The sequence below is a fragment of the Cydia splendana genome, chromosome 21 (assembly GCF_910591565.1).
Source record: "Cydia splendana chromosome 21, ilCydSple1.2, whole genome shotgun sequence".
Classification (NCBI taxonomy): domain Eukaryota; kingdom Metazoa; phylum Arthropoda; class Insecta; order Lepidoptera; family Tortricidae; genus Cydia; species Cydia splendana.
Window position 1 is genome coordinate 15,232,870 of NC_085980.1, and position 19,943 is coordinate 15,252,812.

The 19,943-nt window shown below is 35.8% G+C and overlaps 1 protein-coding gene across 1 annotated transcript in view; it reads right to left on the bottom strand.

Moving 5' to 3' along the window:
- The window catches only part of LOC134801060 (actin-binding LIM protein 3), a 106,171-nt gene continuing 86,228 nt past the window's right edge, over positions 1-19,943 (bottom strand). Inside the window, exons 14-20 of the mRNA XM_063773588.1 lie at positions 10,906-10,985; positions 10,606-10,766; positions 5,585-5,664; positions 4,288-4,357; positions 1,403-1,443; positions 619-807; positions 1-512 (exon numbers count right to left, since the gene is read on the bottom strand). Of these exons, the coding sequence (XP_063629658.1) occupies positions 399-512; positions 619-807; positions 1,403-1,443; positions 4,288-4,357; positions 5,585-5,664; positions 10,606-10,766; positions 10,906-10,985 (735 nt within the window). The 3' untranslated portion in view covers positions 1-398. The remainder of the gene's footprint in view (positions 513-618; positions 808-1,402; positions 1,444-4,287; positions 4,358-5,584; positions 5,665-10,605; positions 10,767-10,905; positions 10,986-19,943) is intronic.

Below are 19,943 nucleotides of genomic sequence, written 5' to 3' on the forward strand. Positions count from 1 at the left end.
CGCTACTACCACTACTCTCTCTCTCTCTCTCTCACACACACACACACTCATAAGATGACGCATAGTCAGCAAGCGCCGATACAGTTGCGAGCGGGACAATTGATATATACGGATAAAGATATAAAAGAGTGATACATATCCCATTGATAGAAATATATATATCACTCTTTTCTTTCTACTGACACATTTCGCCCATCCCTACACTGAACCTGTATCAAAGCATGTTGGTGGTGCGGTGTTAAGAAAAGCCTCGCGCGTCGCTTGAGCTCATTGCGGCACAATTTGACATATCATTTTTTTAAAGGGGTAGATTGTACTACTTTTTATGATCATCTGTTAGCACACGGCGAGTGGAGCAACATTACATTGGAGCTGTTTAAAAGCGTGTGGTGGTGTGTTCAGAAGAGGCGGGCGCGGCGCTTGAGCTCGTTGCGGCGCCACTGCGGCAGGCGGTAGAACTCCTGCCGCCCGCACTGCAGGAACGCCTCGAACTCCACGTCCGACAGGTGCCTCTGCAATCACAACACTCTAGTTACACTCAGGAAACAGCAAAGCTTCTGTGCGAATGAATTGGCGGCATCCAGCTGATAGAATGACGATGATCAGTGATGAATATACCTCTAGGTTGAGGCGGTCGACGTCGGGCGGCAGGCGGTAGTTGGTGATGAGCAGCAGGTGGTAGGGGTATAGTTTAGCAGGCTCGTGCAGCAGGTGGCCGGTGGCCATGTTGGGCAGCGAGCGCCGCACCCCCCCTCCCCCGCCCCGCGCGGCCGCCACCCCCACGTGCGTGTGCCCCGGGTGCGTGTACTGGAATACACAAACAACGATCAGATACCGATTTATTCAAATAATGTATAGATCTACGTACTACCTACAGACCGAACATTAACTTTGAGAAAAAGGGAGTGTGCGCCAAGTCGTGTACCAAGCGCGGGTTTGGAGCACACAATACATGATTAGGTATCTGAACTTTACACGATCTCTGATGTTAGGTATATTTTAATGGTGACGAGTATTGCCAAAAGAGCTTTTAATAAAAATGACTACCGATTTGGTTTCTATTTGTAGTATCAATACATACAGCTGTTACAAATTGGTAAACGTTTTCCAAACCGTCTTCACGATCATCGAGATTTCAGATTGTTACGATGCCGATGCAAAAGTAGGTCTTTATTTTTGGGTTATGAATGAATGAATGAATGAATATTCTTTATTTCAGACCAGGTCCATATAAAATTAAAATTAAAATAAATAAAATTAAAATTAAATTAAATTATAACATTACATTACATTATTAATACATTATTGTTCCAACGTATCTGTATGAACGTTGTTCTTTATCAGAAGCTTCCAAATCATTACAAACTGAGAAAATATAAAATCTAATAACTAATGTACTCACCATAGCACTTCTGTCCACGTCAGTAATGGATCCGGCAGAAACTGCAAATTGAAAAACATTTTAGTTTAGTGAAGTGCCGCAAACAGCCATTTAAACAAGTGTTATGAAGCAATGTCATGCCGTGAAGACGGTACACAAATGTATGGTTAAACCTTACTTCCGTATCACTGGCACGCAAGTCAGTGATACTGAATTCGGTAGCTTCAATACTGAACTCCGTATTACCGACACTGACCTCAGTATCAGCGACACGGGAAAAAAGATAACTTGTTCTTAACTCTTCGCCGATCACAATAAAAGTTACTCGGTGAATTTTAGAGTTTTAGCGCTTTCAGTGTTTTCGAGTCCGTCTAGGCTAAGTCTGTACCGACTCGTTGAGTGACAAGGTGTAACTGCACCATACTTGGTGTGCAGAGTTAACGTCGACGAACTTTACGTTAATTTGATATCAAATTTATTAATAATATTACTAAACTGACCGGTACTTTCAGAATTGATTGACTACAACATCGATCGTTCATGAAACAAACGGCATAGAAGCTAAGATGAACTGAATTTTTATTGCTCTAAAAATTGTCATATTTTGCTGTAAGCTGCGTGTATCTACCATGTGATGGGTGCTTGTGCCGTGTCATTTACGTGGCATTGACGTTTGCTAAGCGATCTGATACTGATGTGTTATAATTGTATATGACGCAGAGCCCTTTTTTGATAGGTCGAACATTGAATAAAATTGTTACATATTAAATATAAAAATACATAGAAAATACAACAGATAGCGCAATGAAGGAACCTAGCTACAGTAGCTACGTACAAAATGTGGTTATTTACTTATTTCAACCATAATGATGTGGCAAGAGACCAGGGAAGTGTTAGGCCAGTAAATTGGAATCTTTTAGCGAATATTAACTATTATTCGAATAGGTTTGTTGTGACAGGGTCGCCATGTAAGCAGAATCGGTGTTACATTAAAAGCGTAGCCATGTTTGATATTTGGCAGGTAAGGACTAACTAGCCTCCTTAGAGAGAGAGACTAGAAACCGTTCGAATATATTTGTAAGCGGCAAGGCGGGGACAGATGCGTCGGTCTCACTCTCGCGCGTGCAAGCGGCCGGCCGTGCGAGCGAAGCGACTACTTACTGCACAGATCCGTCCGCACTGCGCGCGGGAAATCAAATAACCCCGCTATATCATTTATTTTACATTTCTATACCTACATTACAAGAAAAATAGCCTCGTAATTCTCCTACATTTAAAAAATAATCATATATTCATGTAATATATGTACAATAATTGACATAAGTACATATACTTAGATATCGATAAAATATGTTTGTAAAATCAAAGAAGACACATGTTTCTACAAAAGTAAAATGAGTAGTTTTGTCACATGGTCAGTTCAAAGTGTTAGTAGGTACAAGAAAAAACTGTCGAGAATTATATGATCTGTTTCTATAATTTGTGTGTAATGTACCTATAGCCAAATACTTTTGAGAAAACAGTGCTAATTTATTTTGCATAAACTTACTAAATTAATATGTGAGTGGTGTTATGTATATGTGTATACATTTGGCGTCAGAGAAGCGTACAAGTTTCGTCGCTTCGCTGACGATTCATAAAATGGTGTCGCTAGAATGTTTACTAACAAATTGTGAAAAATATGATTAATGTTCTTGATCCATCAGAAAAACTATAGTCACGACGACTACGACAGTAACACGTTTATTTTATTTTTAAATTGTTAAGGAAAATAACAGTTTCTAATATTTTGCAAAAGTTCAGCAAGTATTAGGGTGTCGAAAATTTTGTTGATTTGCGGATAACTTTTCGATGTTACATTATATAAAAAAAAACCCTATCCATCCGCTTAAGAGCAAGTCACATCACAATGCAATAACGATGGCCTTGGGCGGATGGGCAGGGATTCTTGATGAAGTGGCATGGTTTTATAGTTTTCTGATGAAACATGTCTACAGTTACACGTGTGGGCGCAGGAGCTGGCTGAGGGTGGCGCCGCTGTCCGGGGAGCGAACTACGACAAACTCTTGTTAGTAAACACCCCACGAACCGCACGCATTCGCATTTTACTACACAAAACTGTCGTACTCACAGTTGCAAAAGGTAAATTAATGTCTTTATTACTTCTCCATTAAAGTACATGGCAATAAGTAAAAGAAAGAACCAATGGTAGTACCCATTGGCAAAGTAGATAATCAAACATTCGGCCAGTCCAACAAGATTATCTGACCAAATTAGGACAACCCGTCAACCCCGGACACCACAAGTTGCTCGTCGCACTTATGGATGCCAAAGATCGAAATAACTGGCGAAACACCGTCCTCAATCAAAATAAATTAGAGAAGAAGTAAAACCGACATTATTTGCGATGGTTTTAGTTACAGGAAAATGCGAATAAGTGCGGTCCGTTTCAATATGGTCGATTAATACAGTAGCTATTCAACTAACACATAATACGAGATACAGGCATCTTTCATTAGAAAAGTAATAACTCACACCTATAGAAGCATAAATATATCCAACTGAATTGAGCAAATAATTCAACAACTCTGGATCTTACACACTGTTTTAGTTGATGAAATTAATTTGCACTGATCACTCGAAGAACTTGTACAATCGTCCTCCTTTTAACTGACAATATGTAAACTTTTGAAAGACATAAGTCCCACCGATTGAAAATTAGATAAAGTCTACTATACCTTTTTTTGGGAATTATAATTTTTGCACCCAGCTGATTTGGCTAGCCAAACAGATCTATTAATCATAAAATGTATATAAACATTTACGTCAGATGCGTGTATCTCGCACGTTTTGACACAGCACGCCACAACACACATTACGTCAGGTGTAGTGTAGGGTGTACTCACTGTCTGACTTGCCGCTGGAGAAGTCCGTGCTATGCGTCTTGTCGCCCATGCCGCTGAATGTGAAGTCGCCCTGTACATGCACAACATATTAGGTAAGCATGAAGAATAATTAATGTATACATATTTATAACCATTATCTCTAAGTATTGCAAATGGTTACTAGACTAGTTTTGAGATTTTATTTTGTTTAAAGGGAACTGTCGTTTATATAGGCATTAATAAACAACATAAAATACAAAAAGAACGTCGACACACCTTCAAGCTACCAGTGATAACTGCTCTTATTAATTTGAAAGAAAAATTGCCGAATACTATTTTTAGAATACAACAGAACTATGTTACTCCTACAAATAAAGAAAACATAACGACATAAATATATTAGCTGGATTAGCTTACTACTTACTACTTTGTCGTATGTAGGTACTATACATGTTTACAATTATAATAAATAACGTATATATTATATAGTTTTTTGTTGCGAAGGAGAATAGTTCATTTTAATTTGCTTTCACATTAGAATATACAATAGTTATTTGTACAACAAGAGATCAAAGTTTGATATTTCTTCGAGTGCTTATTTTGAGTCCCGTGCAAGCGAAAGATTCTATAATAGATTCACGAGCGTAGCGAGTGAATCTAATTTAGAATCTTGAGCGTAGTAAGGGATTCAAAAGCGCACGAGATGTAAAGAACTTTGATCTCGTGTAGTACACAAAATTTTTCACCCTAAGCAGTGAGAACATACCTAGAGGGACAGAGATAATATAACCCAAGTATATCGAACTTGTATTAGACCCCGCATGTTGAAATGACATTTGACTATAAAGGTCACTTGAATGACATTTTGTCTCACTCAGTGAGCAAAATGCGATTTTGCTCACTCATTTTGTCTCACTCAGTGAGCAAAATGCGATTTTGCTCACTGAGTGAGACAAAGTTACTTAGTGAGCAAAATCGCATTTTGTTCACTGTTTTTAAGAAGCAAAGTACCCTTGTTCGAGCTGCTGAGGTGAAAATGATATTGAGCTGTTTTAGACTGACTAGCAAAACGTTTCACATAGGTATAAATCTCAGAATCACACCACCATATAACTCTACCATCTACCATACCTGTATCGTATCCGTTGTCATTTATAAGTATGTCCTATACTTGCATTGCTCTATTAGCAGGTTAGATCTGCTAAAACGGGACTGTTTGTGTTTGATTGGCCAGTGAAGCTCCTGGGTTTTTCCTTTTTAGATTTGACAGTTGTTGAGACACCTTAAATGCGTAGTTGTATGTAGTGTTGAAACTTACTCCAGTACTCGAGGAGAAGGTGTGCGAGCGCGCCGCGAGCCCGTAGCCCGGGCGCGGCGCCGGGCGCAGCGACGACACCACTGCAACACCACGCGTCAGCACTGGCTCTACCCTACCGCTACCTCTAGCCCTACCTACCCTACCTAGCCTACCCGACTATGTCCTACAAACTACGCAATCGTGGTCACCCTAACTCGCGGAGCACGGTTGTTTTTTCGATTATTTGTTTGTATTCGGTGTTTTTATTCATTTAAACAATTGCATTGACTCTAAAGTGTTACTTTATTTAGGTAGACTGAAAAAACAACCGACTCTTCTAGACTAGCTTAACACTAACATATGATTAAGTATTAACGATTGAATTCCAACTATAATCAAACATGATATACAAAAAAATCTATGTATGGTCTAAAACTGTTTTGATCCTTATTCATTTGTAATAAAACTAATAAGGCTTAAACAATTAAAAGCGTATACACAACCTTGACGTTTACCATACTGAATACGTAATCATAGTCTCAATAAATCTACTACGTTACTTTGAAACTTATCGTGTTTGACTAAAATTGAAATTCTGTCGCATTGGCACCAAAGTGGATAAAGCGGGATCATCGTGACCAATATTTGAAACTGCCATTTTAATCAACCCCCCCCCCCCCCCCCCCCCTTCATCCCATCCATCCATTTTGATACCTTCTGGTGCTCTTACCTCGAGCTTAGCTTCAGCTGTGCAGTTAACGTCTTATTGAACCTTATCACCATATTTAATTACCATCACCATGTTTTAAGGTTCATAATAGTACATATCCTTTCCACTTACACTTTTGGAAGCGGCACTTTCACCTTGAAGTTTGATATTGAATCTTACCACATTGCATTAAGGTTCATAATGCTGGGTACTCACATGTCCGTTGGTGGCGGGCAGCGTGTTGGAGCGCAGGCCGTAGCCGGGCCGCGGCGCCGCGTGCATTACTACACACACACACACGCGCTAGGGACACACACAGGCACAAGCAATATGGACCGACCGATGGTATTATATATTTGTGCAAACATTCACAAACAAATATGCAAGCTATCAAAATGTAAGTCAAAATTCTTGACAAAAGTATAAATGGAATTTTTAGAGTGTACCCATCTTACTTTCTTAAGTTCTCAAAGATCACCCGATGCTTGTTCGTTGATACAAGCGTGTCATTTGTAAAACATTATGTATTATTCGTCTCAGAGAAAAAAAAACTTGGCTACTTCTTTCACGAGATATCAGACTCCCAACTTCATGTCATGACTGATTTTATATCAATAATATTTAGTTATATTATATCCTACGGATAGTATATTAGGCACGTATGTATTGTTAAACAGTCATAGTTGCAAAGAAATTTAAAATATTTTAATTTCAGGATATATAACACAGTATATATAACATATAGTCGATCCACATTCGTGCGATTCAGCAGTGAAGGAGCATAGGTGCACCTACTCCTCTAAAGCTGCGGCGATCGGCAAGAATTTAATCAGCCTTTTGTGCCACATTTTCAACCAACTTGAAAACTTTTTTTTAAATCCAAATACCTAACTTATCTTAAAGGCTTTCATGCAAAAAATTGTTTTTTGTCTTCCTTGCAATTAGTCAGTTTTTATAATTTCATAGTTATATTTCGACACTTCACTGATATAATTTCTAGCAGTTCGCCGTGTGTGTGCGTCAAAAGAGTTACACGGCTTTTCAACTGTTTTACACTGTATCATACGATTTAAATATATTACACTGTGTTTTGAAACTATGATGATGAACTAAACTGTTATTACAAATATAAAAATATTGAATTGAGTTTGAAAGGCCGTGTTACCCGAATAGAACAAAATAAATAATTTAATATAACATTTTGTCTATCATCACATATTATTGCCGAAACAACAAGTTGGAATTCAAATATTAATGTATTTTACTTTAAAACTTGACAAAGAATATGTGATCCACAGACATACATGCTGATAACGAATCAAAGAGCAGCAACATAATAAATGAATAATATGTATATCATAATTCATAACTTTATAATAAATTCGTATAATAATTTAAATATTTAATCTTAAAAGTACATGAGCATTATGTATGTGCGTAAATGAAATAAAAGAAGACTTATAGATTGACTACAAATAAAAAATCACAATAACAAATTAAAATTCGAAACAAATCTCTGCAAAAAATTTAATAGTCAATCCAAAAAATCTTCCACAGATATAAATGGAAATGAAACAGGTATACGAATATGATAAGAATGATAGGTACTGTAAAATTCATGCTGTGATTCGTATTGTGGAGAGAAAGTGCGTGAGGATAGATACATAACTATTGCAGATGTAGTCTTTTCAGCCATTTTAGTTTATTAAAAAATAAGAAGCCCAAAGCCGAACACTAAACAAACAAAACCATCACCGCCTTAACTAAAATATTTATAACGATGAATAAAACAAAAAAGTAGGGCAATCTTAACTAAGGGGCAAACTTAACTAAAAATCTCATTTAAATTGTTGTAGTAGACTTTGAAAAAAATGTTTCGTTAAACAAAATTTAAGAGCATTGTTAAAAATCAAAAAGTAAATAAGTTTGCCCTTCAGTGAAGTTTTCCCTGCTCGTCTTTAATTAAAAATAAAACCTAAGTGGAGTAAAATATAAGTAGTTTTTGTTTTTCGATAAATTTGGAAGATTAGCAAATCAAATCGGCGGCGGCGTGGCAAAAGCTTAGATTTAAAGCCAATTGGTCTCACCTCGGAACGAAGGCTGCTGCGCCTGATCTCACTACATTACTGCATTCGTTTCAGTACATGTATGTAACGCTCAAATCACATATTATATGCTATTTCAGCGTTCAATGGTTAGTCCAAGGTAAAGGTAACTCTACACGTACATCATCGCAAGCGACTGAATGTGGTGGTGACACCATAAGCGTTAAATACCTACACCCCGCTGCAAAGGTACATACCCGGTTTATATATTAAGTCCATTCATAAAGTGGGTATGCAGTTTTAGAGCTCGCTGTACTTATGAAAATATGCGCATAGTCGCACTGCCACACTCTGTTGCTGTACAATGAGTTTAGAGTTAGCTTAGGAGTAATCTAGCATGTCGTCAATTGTACGTTTATGAAAAAATACTACCAGTAACCAAGAAATGCGTAATAACGATTTGAAATCTGTGCTTTCAACTGAACAAGAAATATATTAATGATAATAGAGATACCGAAACGAATGTAGTTTTATGTTAAACTTAAACAAACTATGATATGGATATGCGATGAAAGACAAAGCATAGACGATACATGTATGTATGTATAATAAAATAAACGTATACGTCAATGTCTGGTATAAGCGGGGTTGCCGTCTAAATACAAGATACATGAGAAGTCTCACCCTCGTTGAGGTAGTAACTATGTACTGATTGTACTGGAACAGTCAATACAATGTATTTATCCAGGCTCTGTCGTTCATTACAAATTATTATACACATTTTTTTATTCAAACGGTTATCAAATTAGTTTTCCGAGTGAAAACAATACGTTGTATGGTTGTTTAAGGCCAGGTAACTTTTAGACTAACTATCGTTAAGTTATACGTGTGTGAATAAAGTACCTATCTGAAAGTTTCAATAACATAAGTGTTGGGCGCCAAAGCAACATTTTCTTTATAAAATTGCTACATACCACGTTATTGTTTTCACAGTTTAAATACTGATAATAAATCCCAATTGCGACCCTATCACCTGCTCGTTTAGATCCAGATTAAGAGAGCAAGAGCATGATAGATCAGAGTGCAGATTAGTAGTGAGAAAACGCACCCCCTCGATTATTTTACTATTATGTATATTCAAACATGTATTTTGTGTGTAAGCGTACGCTTGAAGAGTATTTTTTAAGTCAAAAAAACTTTTACAGTAACAGGGAAATACATAACAAAGTAATTACATTTTCGGAGGTTTATAAAATAATAGAGAGTGCGATTATGTTAGGGGCATTATGAGAAGGGTAGGCCAGTGACATGATGTAAGGGCACGTCCACACGAGATTGAGTAAGTGTGAAAACGCCCTCGGTTAGAACTATGGACTTAACTTAGGTCAGTAGGCTGAGCTTAGAATACTATAAGTTAATTATATTGCCAGTGTGTTTATTCACATTTATTAGGAGAATTTTGTAATTTGTACGCTTCACTGTCGTATACATTAATTACATTATAAAGCTTGTTTAATGTAGTTATCATTTAAAAAAAATATTTAGCTTACTATTCAGATCATAATAAATGAGAATAAAGAACACCAATGGTATTGATGAAGAAAAGTAGTATTTGATATGATTTATTGTATTGTAATTTTTGAGTAAAATTCATATAATGGTGGCGATTATGTGATAAAGACAAGATAAAACATTAAAAAAAAAACAAATCACATAAGAATAAGTAGTGTTTTTTGGTTACTTCGTTTATTTGTAGTTGATATTTGTTTATACTTTCTAATATTACAAAATTATTATATTGTAGTTAAGTGTGCCCCGCAATATTTATTTTTTGTAGTTAGGTGTGCCCCATAGTTCTAAGGATAGGTATAATTATTTTTACAAAGCTTGAGTGAATATTATTAGCACGTGTGAGTATGAGTATACAGCTCATAACTTTGTATTTATTATTTACAGTATCCTTTTCCAACAGAGTACATTGACACGATCGGCACAAGTTTGTTAATAATTTAGTTTAAAATCATGTTCTTTGAATATATATAAACATTATATTTATTAGTACGTCGTTTCGTAAGGCACTATTTCTCAAGTTTCTAGCGGTCGGATGCACTCCGATGTCTTTAAATAAATAAATAATTCAGCCTACAGAAGTCCCACTCTCGGGTGCGAGAGGGCTATTTTGTTTTTAATGTTATTTATGTTTATATCTCGCCCGTATCACATAAAGCGGCCCACCATCACAGAGCAACATCCGCACTCGGCGAGGTGCTCACTACGGGCGGACTCACCGTTGTAGCTGGGTATGTGTGAGTGCGAGGTGTGAGTGTGCGAGTGCGAGTAGTAGGGCTCGGAGTCGGGGCGCGCGTGGTGGAGCTGGCGCGAGGGCGAGGCGCCCACGGGCGAGGAGTAGCGCAGCCGGAGCGGCGGCTCGCGACTAGCGCTCGGCGTCCTGTGCCAGATAACATACTGTTTGTCATACGATCTAGGTATACCCCTCCACCTTCCACCCTTTCCGCACTTGTATCGTAAATACAATACAATACAATACTCTTTATTGTATGTACTATTGATTATAACAAAAAACATACCTGCTCGCATTACGAGGATCTAGATTTTGTCTCTTCCACTGTTGCATCTTCTCCCGCTCTTTAACTTCTTTCAAGAAAACCTGAAATAATTGAATTAAAATCGTGAGTAGGTACCTAAGTTATATTTTATTATTTATTTTATCGTACCTCAGATACCTCTTCTAGTATTACGTTTTACATGAAGTACATCATTATTTATTGTTCCAAATGACCCGACGTTTCAAAAACAGGATGTAGTTAATTGTGCCCCTAGATTAAATTCTATAGTTATTAGTGCCCCAGAATTCTAATATGGAAGTTAGTAGTAACCTTACTATATGTAGGCACACGTGCCGCAAAATAACCTTATAGGATCAGTCTGCTTTTTTATTTATAATTTTTTACAGTTAAGTGTGCCACAGGATTTCGTTCTAGGACCTTTCTATATATAACTGTGCCACAGGACATTATATTAAGACCACAACTTTTTATAGTTAGGCATACCTCAGGACAGTATAATAGAATTCTTTTCATAGGCGTGCCGCAAGAGGCAGCATTCTACGACCACTATTATTTACACTGAAGCTTATTGTATTGTTAGGTAGCATTTTAAGACGACGGTAGCGAAGGGTAAAATTTCAGATTCTGTCAATTTAATTTACCCCATTTCACACACAAGCGCCCTTCACGCACACTACCTCACTTTACTGGGACAGGTCAGTGACCCATCATGTTTTTTAAGATTATACTTTTAGTTTAGTATTGACCACTGGCCTCCTTTGAGGAACAGAAACTGTAAAAGCGTTCAATTGAAAGATGAAAGAGAAACAATACATTTAATCATGCTTTCCTTGTCTGTTCATGTCACACGTAACGTACCTATTTAATACATTTGATTGTTGACTGTTTTACTACTTAACATTGCTTTGTCGAGATACGCGTTTTGTACAATTAAAGCGAATAAAACAAGATGTCAAAGTCAGATGTAAAATGTTATTTACTACTCTATACGGTTTTTCATGAGGTGCAAAACTCATTCAATGGGAATTTAAATAAATAAAATTTTCGGCGGTGGCAATTCCATTTCGGCGGATAAAAATAAAATACAAAAATATATAAGTGGAAACAGTGTTGGCTGGTTGGATAGGTATCCCTAATCTAATAGGTATCTTTACTGATTTACTTTTATGTGGTATATTCGCTGTTTCTTTCGCTATTAAATTAATAAAATGAAATCGGTCTCTGCATAACTTGATTGTTAGTAAACTAACTTGGAAAATAATCTTGAAATCACCGTAACATTTATGTACAGTCACAGTCACCTGCAATAATATGTTACTCTTCTAAAATATGTGACATGCTCTTATGGGTCTACAAATAAAATATCGTGTCAGATATTTTTGCGGCCTTCGTTGTGCAACATTATTATATTATATATATACGAAAGTTTTAAGTTTAGTACGAAAATACTTCAGATATGCACAAAATGCAGACCTAATTGATATAAAACATTGCTTTTATATTAAATTTATATAACATTCGATACATAGGTATACATAACAATAACCAGGCCGCAGCGGTATTATTGACCTGTAAGCTTTATCTCGGTCTCCAAAGCCGCAAAAACTCGCTAGTACATAGTGCTGGTCTAGTCGTTATTTTTTCTTGAAGATTCTTGAAGATTTTCAGAGAACAGCACGTAAGTACACGCATTATACATATAGACGGAACGAACGGCATAATCATTTATTCGTCGCAATTCATGGTATTACAGATCTAGGTCCAAGACTTTCAGGTATTACTTATACGAATTACATAACGCTTCCTGTTAATAGGCAATATTTTAAGATAAAAGTTCTTCTTCTCTAATATAATACAAGACTACAATTGTCATCAAAATTCATTGACGTACAGAAGTCAAATACGTTTTTAAAATGACGCAAAATGAATACCAGCATAATGAAAATTAATCCCAATCAGTAAAGATGAGTCTTTAAACTGTTTTCATTTTAAGCGGGTTTTGAAGGAACATAATACTTAAATTCGACTGTAATCGTCTTGTTTTAAGATAGTTTACAGCGGTTTTCGACCATTATGACCCGTAAATAACAGCAAATTAAATTTAAAATGAGACGCGAGCTGATATCTATGTATCCTATTTTATGAAACACAATTTATCTACTGGTATACTTTATCGTGTGCGTATATGATTTAATGTCAATATAATTGTAAAAACAAGCTGTCATTTTCATTTGAAGAAGTATACGTCTGCTCCGGTCGAGCCCCAGCGGGCACTTGACTCGAAGAAGAATTTTGAGTGATGTCGTCAATGTATGGAAATTGTACGAAAGTTTACATTTAAGATTGAATTTCTATGTTGTCTTTGTGAGTAAAAATATAAGTAGATAATAATTTGGTAGTTGAGTTTTCCAGCTTTCAAAATCACACAATAATTCAATTACTGTCACGAGTGATTCTCAAGAAAGTGGCATCGACAGGTTAAAGTTGATAAAAAAATGTTTTTTACGTTTAAGAATGAAAAATATGTTTTACTACTTCTAGTACTCCAAATTTTCAAAAGGGAACGGAAAATTAAGAAGTTATTTTCAAGACTTACTTACAATAACCTATACATTGAACACAGGTTAAAGTTAAGCAGGTTACAGTGAAAAATACGTTCTTTTTTATTTTTTCTCTTGAACGGATAATAATACGAATGTCTCACTTTTAGCATAGATGAATAAATCTTCATACACTATTAAAATGATATTATTACATTAGGCCCCATACCAAATTCGTTAAATAATCGAGACAAGTTAAAGTTAACATACCGTTACAACCCCCAGATTCCTGCTTTTAACCACTTGTCTCTACGAAACTACGACACTTGGGTCATGATGGTACCCTACGGTGGTTAGCTTGATACTTACCTAATATTTTGCCATAGTTATGAGCTAAATAAAATTTTCTGTGTATGAGTCAGATGCAATACCGCGGATGTACAGGTTACAGTGAAAATATCTTTGGACAAATTTCGTGCGTGAATATTGTTGTAAAAAAAAATATAAGGCACGTGCAATGTACATTTTAAAAGGTATTGTTTATGGTATTATATAGCATGATATTTTATTTACATAAATTGGTGCTTATAAAATCTAAAGAACTAAAACTGGAAGAGCGATGCTTTTGGACAAGACAGGTTACAGTGAAAAGTGCTACTCTTTATTTTTTATAAATATAAGTATTCAATTTAAATAAAAATAATGACTTGGCCTCGATAAACATTGTTTTAGTTTATCAGCTCCTTAAATCTGTTAGTCGAAATCCCTGCCTTATATTGTCCGGTGATATAAACATTAACATTTTAGATGCCGCATCAGACGAAGAACATGTATCCAATTACTTGGAACTGCTTACTTGTTATGGGCTACTGCCGTACATAAACAAACCGACACATGGTAAAACCTGCATAGATCACATATTCGTAGAAAGCACATCTGAAGCTGAATCGGTCGTTTGTTCTACTGACCTCACTGATCACAGTTTGATTATGATAGGCATTAAAACACAACATCAGAAAAACGCAGCTCTGAAAAGATCAAAACTGAAAGTTGACTATGCAGGGCTTTATAAAAGTCTTGAATCTGTAGAATGGTCTCCCCTTGGAGACACTAAATCGGTCGACGACGCCGTGTCTGAATTTTCCACTATAATCTTAGATGCTATCTCCAAAAACTCTAAACTCGTCAAAATAAGCCGTTCCAAGTTTTGCATACATCCGTGGATGACTCCTGGACTCATTAGGTGCTCAAAACAGAGAGACAAACTCCATCTCATTTCCAAACAATTCCCGGAGGATGATAATAAAAAACTTATTTACGTAAGATACCGCAACTTTTTCAATAACCTTCTCAGAAAGATAAAAGCTGAATACCATAAAAAAGAACTGACAGCTCACCAAAAGTCTCCCAAAAAGTTGTGGCAAACCATTAATAAAATTACCCATCGCAATCCATCAGCACCCGCGGCTCAAGATCTGACCAAAATTTAAAACAATGAAAGGGATTCATTAAACATTTGCAATGAGTATTTTTCCTCAGTCGGGCAAAACCTTGCAAACAAAATACTCGTACAGGAGAATGAAACCGAAGAGTCTCTTGCAAATAAGCTCAAAATTAATTGGTCCCCATCGAACTCTTTATTCATGTCCCCAACAGATTAACAAGAAATCCTTTGCCTCATTCAAAAATTAAACCCTGACAGCTCCCCGGGGCTAGACAACATAAACAATAAAATTTTGAAAGCCATTGCCCCAGTCATTGCGGAACCGCTTGCTGCGATATTTAACTTGAGTATTGAGACTGGTGTTTTCCCTTCTGCTTGGAAAGTAGCAGCAGTGGTACCGATTCATAAAGGAAGCACAAAAGACATACCCAGTAACTATCGGCCAATATCTCTATTAGGATCTGTTTCAAAGCTCTTAGAGCGAATTGTTAGCAAAAGATTAGTGGCTTATCTAGAAACTAATTCTCTGCTAACAAATCGACAGTTCGGCTTCCGTAAAGGATTATCAACAGAAGATGCAGTGTCGACGCTAACAAAAACAATCTCAAAGCACTTGGACGAGGGGCGGGCCTGAGTCGGAATCTTTCTGGATTTAGCAAAGGCATTCGACAAAGTTTCCGTTCCCATCCTGCTGAAAAAACTGGAAGCATATGGAATCCGCGGCAAAACATTACATTGGTTCTTCAGTTACCTGACTAATAGAAGCCAGTGCGTTAAAATCGGAGAGCACTTAAGTGATGTAAAACCAATATCGTTCGGTGTACCACAGGGCAGCATTTTAGGTCCCACCCTCTTTCTCTTATACATAAATGATATATCGAGTATCCCAGTAAAAAATGCCGACGTATTGTGTTACGCCGACGACACGGCTATAATTTTCCACGGCCCTTCTTGGGATACTGTCATTGACACTGCCGAAAACGGAATTTCTCTAGTATCCAAGTGGCTGAAGCAGAATCTTCTCACCCTGAACACATCAAAATCCAAGTTTCTTTGTTTCCATAAAACTTCTGCATCATCTCCAAGACTTCAGCGTAATCTTAAAATCCATAGTCCTAATTGTCTTTCCCTTGTAACTCCAGCTCAACACTGCAATTGTGACTTCATGTCAAGAGCTAGTTCAATTAAATGCCTCGGAATTTTAATAGATGATAAACTTAACTTCAGAGGGCATATGATTGGTGTCTCAGGAAGAGTAAGGAAACTGATATATACAATGAAAATACTCCGTGAGTCTGCTAACCTTTGCCTACTTAAAACAGTTTATTTGGCCCTTGGACAATCAGTAATAAACTACTGTATTCTGGCCTGGGGAGGCACCACATCGACAAACCTTTTAAAACTTGAAAGAGCACAAAGAGCAGTTCTAAAAGTAGCCCTGAGAAAGCCGATTAGATATCCCACTGTTAATTTATACCGTGAAGCTCAGGTACTCCGTGTCCGAAAGCTATATTTATTAAGAGTCGCGTTACATGTACACAAATCAGTCTTAAACTTGCCCCAATATAATACATTACTTAAATATCGAATATTCAAAATACCTATCACCTCAGTCAAGACTTCATTTTCTCACCGCTTTGCAATCTTCCTGTATCCCCGTATTTACAATCGCTTAATTAGGCTCTATAAATTTCAGGAAAACTCAGTAATTCAAACAAAAAAACTATTATTAAACTGTTTGATGCACCTATCCTACTCAGAGACTGAAAACCTCATAAGGATACCATATTGATACAAACCTTCATACTCATATGGACATAAACATACGCACTCAATCACACACATACACACACAACACATCCACATTCACAAGCACCCACACATACACACACACAATCATAAATTAGACTAGTAACTTAAATTTCTTTTTATTATGTTAAGTCATTCTTTTTCCTTCTCAGTTTGTTTTACGTTCCTTTCACAGTGTTCAGTATTACCTGCTGACTAGCTTTGTATACATTCTAAATGATAAAACTAGTGTAATTCAGTTTTGTAATAGTCTCACTGAAATACTTTATAATTATTACCTTTACTGTTATATATTTTTTAGATAGTATTCTAAAGTGTCAAGCTCCTCCACAGGACAGGCGTTGCCTAGTGTGGAGGTCAGTAAAAACTGTACCTTTGTGAATATTCATTAGAAAATAAACATTTTTTTTTTTTTTTTTAATCTAGATACACTTTTGTTTCATATAAAAAAGAGCAAATAAACATACATTCAATTCAAAAACTCGATGACAGGTAAAGAGCCACTTTTTTGAGAATTACTCAATTAGACAAAATTGTATTGCGTATTGCTCAAATGGAACTCCATATTTGGATTTTTTGATAAGGTAAGTACCCCTATTAACGAGGGGGTTAAGCAACTTTTACAAAGACAGCCAAAAATGAAACATAAGCTGGCTCTGTATGAACAAAGACATATTTTTTTATGATAATTTGTACATCGAAATTTATATTTCATTCGTTTTTGGACTTGTTTTGGCCAGTTATATAGAAAAAAATAATTATTAAACTTATAACGTCGAAATCGCCTATTACCGTGGTAATTGATCATTGATACCCAAATACCGCGGATAAGGGTTCCTTTCTACGAGGGTAGATAAACCCATCGCATGTTTAGTTCCTTCTTTATATACCTACTTATATTTATTTGACAATAGTAGTTAAATAAATAGTAGGGGTTATATTTAATCAGTCCAATCATAAGATTCAATTAATATTTTTTTAGGTAAGTCTATAAGGAAAAATAAGAGGATTTTTATTAGTAAAATATAATTATTATGAAAGTGAATTCCTTTGAGTCTACTTACACCTACTAACTACACTTAGATAATAATATATATGTGGTCGTATCAATAATACATGCTGTATACAAGTATCTACATAAAACAACATAAAATAAATAAATATAAGGGGACATCTTACACAGATCGACATATCCCCAAACTATGCAAAGCTTCTACTATGGATACTAGGCGACGATATACATACGTATATAGATAAATACAAATTTATAAAATAAAAATAATAATTCAGCCTATATACGTTCCACTGCTGGGCATGCATTATATATTATATACCTACATAGAAAACACCCATGACAGGAACAAATATCTGTGTTCATCACACAAATAAATGCCCATCAACATCAAATTGATCCAGTGATACAAAATATGTGAAATCAAATATTAAAATAAATTAATATTGGATGTACTGCATCTTTTATTAATAAGTAATCCACACATAATTTTAAATTAATTAAAAACTTAACCTGAATATAAATATAAACTAAATATGTATAAAATAAACAATCCCGTCCCGGGCTGCCCCCGACGCAAAGGTTCCCATCACGCTCGCTGCGTTGCCGCGTTGGATTGCCATTGTATGTTGGTGTATTATATGTTGTAATTAAAATAATACAATAGGTTTTATAATAATTATATTATGAACCTATTTATTTCCGACCAAAGTTGTAGGTGGGTCGGTATTGGGTTCCCATACATCTTATTACCGAGTGATGTCTTTTGTAACCATCGCTAAACGGTTTAATTCACATTATTGTAAAACTCATTTACGACTGATAAAAATAAATAAAGATCGCGTATATTTTGAACACAATCAAAATGGAAGATACTAAATATTACGAAACATTGTATAAAACAGACTTGACAGCCATGCTTTTGTTTTTATATCAATATTTAAACAAGATTCTCATATAATGGTTTCTAGGGAAACCTCCAGTTAAGTGCTTAAAACTGTAGTTAAAATTAAGAGTTCTTGAATAGATTTCATACCACGTTAATAGCTCTTTAGCTTTATAGACGGTTAAATATTTCAATAACATCAAGAGTTAAGGAAATATGTATTTACATAAGAATATATAACCCTTCGAACTTAAAATACCGTTTACGCTATTACCGAGGTATACCTCGAAATTAGGAACCACACCAAAAAATGGAACCCAACACCGAGGTTTTTAATTTCCTGTTTTTTACTATTGGCCAGCAAATATTTACAAATTGAGGATTTGGGAACCATACATATCATAATTAAGAATTGATATAAAGTCTTAGTCTATCTATAATATTCACGATTACTATGAAAATCACTAAATAAAATACGCGTTTGCTTACTTGAGGTGTTGCGCATTAGTATGGAGCATTCAAATCCTGCGCCCCCGATGAGTTAGTTTACGGTTTTCGAATTGTTTACTTTGTGTTTCTTTAATAGTGCTATACTTATTCGACAGTCAATAGAGAAGGCTTTATTTGTGTGTACTTCAATTTTTAAAAAGTCAATAGGCTTTCTTATAAAACGCCTTTTTGTACATACCGCGGTAATTAATGTCGATTTTAATGGGCTCGTTAATAGGGGTACTTACCTTACTTTTAGTGTCGATTTGTAGAGAATAACAGCAAATTAAAAATATAATGGCATGAGGAGTCGGTACACGGCTTCTTCGTGAACAAATTTACGTGTAATTGAATGCAATTATTAAACATTTATTGAACAAATTATTTGCACAAAGTGAGGTCTAAATCGAAAACGTCGTATACTGGCCCCTTAAGGTCGCAATTATTAGTAGCTAGTCGTACCCCAAGGTAGTATAGGCCTGATGACAAATTTTGAAATCCCTTTTATTATTGTCGGTACACTTGTATTGGTTCCGAAAAACACAATATTTCAGCTATACTCATAAGATTTAACATAAATAATGGCATTTTATTATAGCTAGTTTAAAACTCGCGCGAAAACGCCTCGCACGACATTTGTGACGTCACCATTTAGTTGGTGGTAGGGTGGTAGACATTGTTTACATACTTACAGTTACGAATTTCCCTTGAATCCGAATGATATTGTTAATTCAGCACCATATATTACGATTAGGGATGATAAATACACTACAAAAATTTATCACAATAACTCATTTTACACAAAAACTCTCACACGGTTGCAATTTAAGATGAATTTAGATACATGTAAATTTTGAG